A 2,698-nucleotide genomic window follows, 5' to 3' on the forward strand; every position below is an offset into this window, starting at 1 on the left:
AGAAAACAAAATCGACCATTGTTTGTTTTTTTCTTCTTTGTCTTTCTCTTTATTTGTTCTGGTTGCATTCCAAAATAAGGGAAACATTTCAAGCAATTTAAACAGTCATCTTGTACAGTCATCTTTTGTGATGACAAGACTACTGGGACTGACCAATTTACCACTCAATAATAAGAGGCAGCAAAACAAAGAAACAGAAATGAGATTCAGGACTTAGAATGTGCTCTTCATGAGCACAACCTCTCGGTCGGAATGTGTACAGGCGCTTCGGGTGGCCTCTATAGTGTTTCCACTGGAGCTGGGTGCAGCACTAATTGGATTAATTGGAGCCTCGGGGGGGGGGGGGGGGGGATTAAGACAGGAGTTGTAACTCCTTCTGTTCCTTGCTCTACAAAGGTTAACCGTGAGGGCAATAAATTAATAAGTACAATAACAATTATAGGGTACAAAATAAAATGTAGTATTTTCCAGAATGTCAATGCTACTGCCAGCTTTTTACAACATACATGTAGTTAAGAAATTTTAAAATTTAAAAAGCACTAAAGCGACTGTGAAAAGGTATAAAAGTACAATTTCAGGTGTTATTTCTTGAAGTATTTAAGTAAATTTAAGTCTTTGAGTTGTTTTGTCACGGCCTGATCCCATCCCTTATTAGCAGCTGGATTTATGGGCGACGGGTGCATAATCACCACCACTCTCACCCCATCTATACCCGCAGCTTCCAACGCCTTCTTAGCGCGCTGCTCAGCAAACTTTCCAATTCCAACGACAACCTTGACTTCAAGAAGCTTCACCATCTTACAGACGAAATCGTCACCGAGTTCAACAATTTGTTTCCGCATTCCTACCCGCATATCTGGCGGTGTGATATTCTTTCCAGTTTCGGACATAAAGACCAAGGAGCAGTGGTTGTAAACAAAAGCGTGACGGAAGAACTCTTCCGGTGTCTTGCAAAGTGTCTTCCACAAGCCCCAGAAACGACTGCCACTAACTTCCTTGCGGGTGCAGGAGAGGCCAACGATCTGTCTCTTGGGGTGCTCCTTTGGAGGTTTACCAACATTTCCTATAATACCAAGAAAGTTGACAGCGGAGTCATGTTCTCCAAAAGGTACCTTCCATGAAAAGAGAGGAAGAAACAAGATAGGGAAATAAGATACATTATCTAACAATATATGGAAATGAGGAATCAAGTTTACATGACAGCTGAACAAAATTAATATTCAACTAGAAATTTCTTCCCCCATTTGGATGAAAAATAGAATTGAGATACCCAGACTCAAGTCTAGAATTTGTTGCTTTGGCAGTACACACCCAAGTTCTTATATCCCTGAAGTATTTTCCTTACCCTAGAGTGTATGTATGTATGTTGGTGCCCTAAAAACTTTGGAATGAAATACTGAAAATAATTACTCCATTTTGTGCCATTCCAAACGGTCCTGGATTCATTCCCAGGAACAAGATATCCTTGGTTGAGTTGCAATATTTCCTGATGTAGTCCTCGTGTGGTTCTCTAGCATACTCCAGAGGATTGTAGACGTATTCAATGGGCTTCTCAAACGTCAGCCCAACTACCTCTTCATTGAAAGGGGCGACAAGCTCACTAAGGAACCGCTCTGCAATACTGCTATTTGATGGTGGCACTTCATTCTTATTCGATGGTGGTACATTGTCCGTAGTTACAGCATCTCCACTCTCAGTTACTTCATTCTCTGCACTCTTTTCTGAAGCGAGAGTAAGAAGTTTTGCATTTTTCGAAGAGGAAGGAGATTCCGTCTTACTTTTTCTTTTGGGAGGCATTTTTCTTTCAGTGCACTTGCTGCAGAGACTCCTTTGGCTAAATTTGGTACCTGAATTGAAACCAATGACACATTTGAAGAACAATAATAACTGGGTGTGTGTGTGTGTGTAAATAAGGGAATTAATGTGTGGTGAAGAGGTTTTCAACTAATTTTAAACCCCTTTCACAGAAAATTGTATTTTTTGATGATGTTTTTTAATTTCACTCAACAAAAAGGAAATACAAGCATTATGAATGTATATTGAGTAGGGTGGGGAAAGCTTTAGGTGTACAGTACACAGGAAACTACAGTTCTGGCTGGCTAACGGTCGTAAAACTTTCACCCATCAACGCTGATTTGAAAAACGTATAGCGTTAAGGAGGCCCTATATTATTAGCCCACCTTGTTGAGCTGTTAATGGCTCCGCTTTTAACATCGGTCTCATCACTGTCACCATGAGACCGATGTTAAAAGCGGAGCCATTAACAGCTCAACAGGGTGGGCTAGCCCTATATGAGACCCCTATGGCTCACAGGGGAGCTTTAGAGTTTCTAGAAGCACTCAGAGTCAGTGTAGTACAAAAACGCAAAGGCGGGACGCAGAAACAATGACTTTTATTTTTAAAAATGTATACAATAAATTTGAATAAAAAGCCATTTAATTATGGATGCACCTTTCTGTATAGACCAAATAACACAATAATTCTTCAGAATGTCCTAAAAAACACAGCCCCCTTATACTTACGCTGCCCGAAACTACCATGAAATCTGCACGAACCGGTCCGTCCACCATCGGCCGGTCACAGAGAAAAGAAGGAACAAACCAGCTCACATGTTGTTGTTGTTTTTATTGGCACAATACAAACGTTGCGGGCGCCCTTCTTTCTAAGAGGAAGTTTTCCACGAAAAAAAATTCTATTT

The 2,698-nt window shown here is 40.7% G+C and overlaps 1 protein-coding gene across 2 annotated transcripts; it reads right to left on the bottom strand.

The window, feature by feature from the left end:
• Positions 1–58: 58 nt before the first annotated feature.
• On the bottom strand, positions 59–2,659 carry LOC139937376 (single-strand selective monofunctional uracil DNA glycosylase-like). Of its 2 annotated transcripts, none has more exons than XM_071932496.1 (3): positions 2,523–2,659; positions 1,411–1,847; positions 59–1,112 (listed from the first exon to the last, which is right to left on the bottom strand). In XM_071932496.1, the coding sequence occupies exons 2-3, from the start codon at positions 1,795–1,797 to the stop codon at positions 582–584; spliced, it is 918 nt and encodes a 305-aa protein (XP_071788597.1). In that variant the 5' UTR covers positions 1,798–1,847; positions 2,523–2,659; the 3' UTR covers positions 59–581. The 2 variants fall into 2 exon arrangements, with proteins under 2 accessions (XP_071788597.1, XP_071788598.1); XM_071932497.1 differs by having other exon boundaries at positions 2,519–2,570.
• Positions 2,660–2,698: the final 39 nt, after the last annotated feature.

Source organism: Asterias amurensis, chromosome 5, assembly GCF_032118995.1.
Source record: "Asterias amurensis chromosome 5, ASM3211899v1".
In the NCBI taxonomy this organism is placed as follows: domain Eukaryota; kingdom Metazoa; phylum Echinodermata; class Asteroidea; order Forcipulatida; family Asteriidae; genus Asterias; species Asterias amurensis.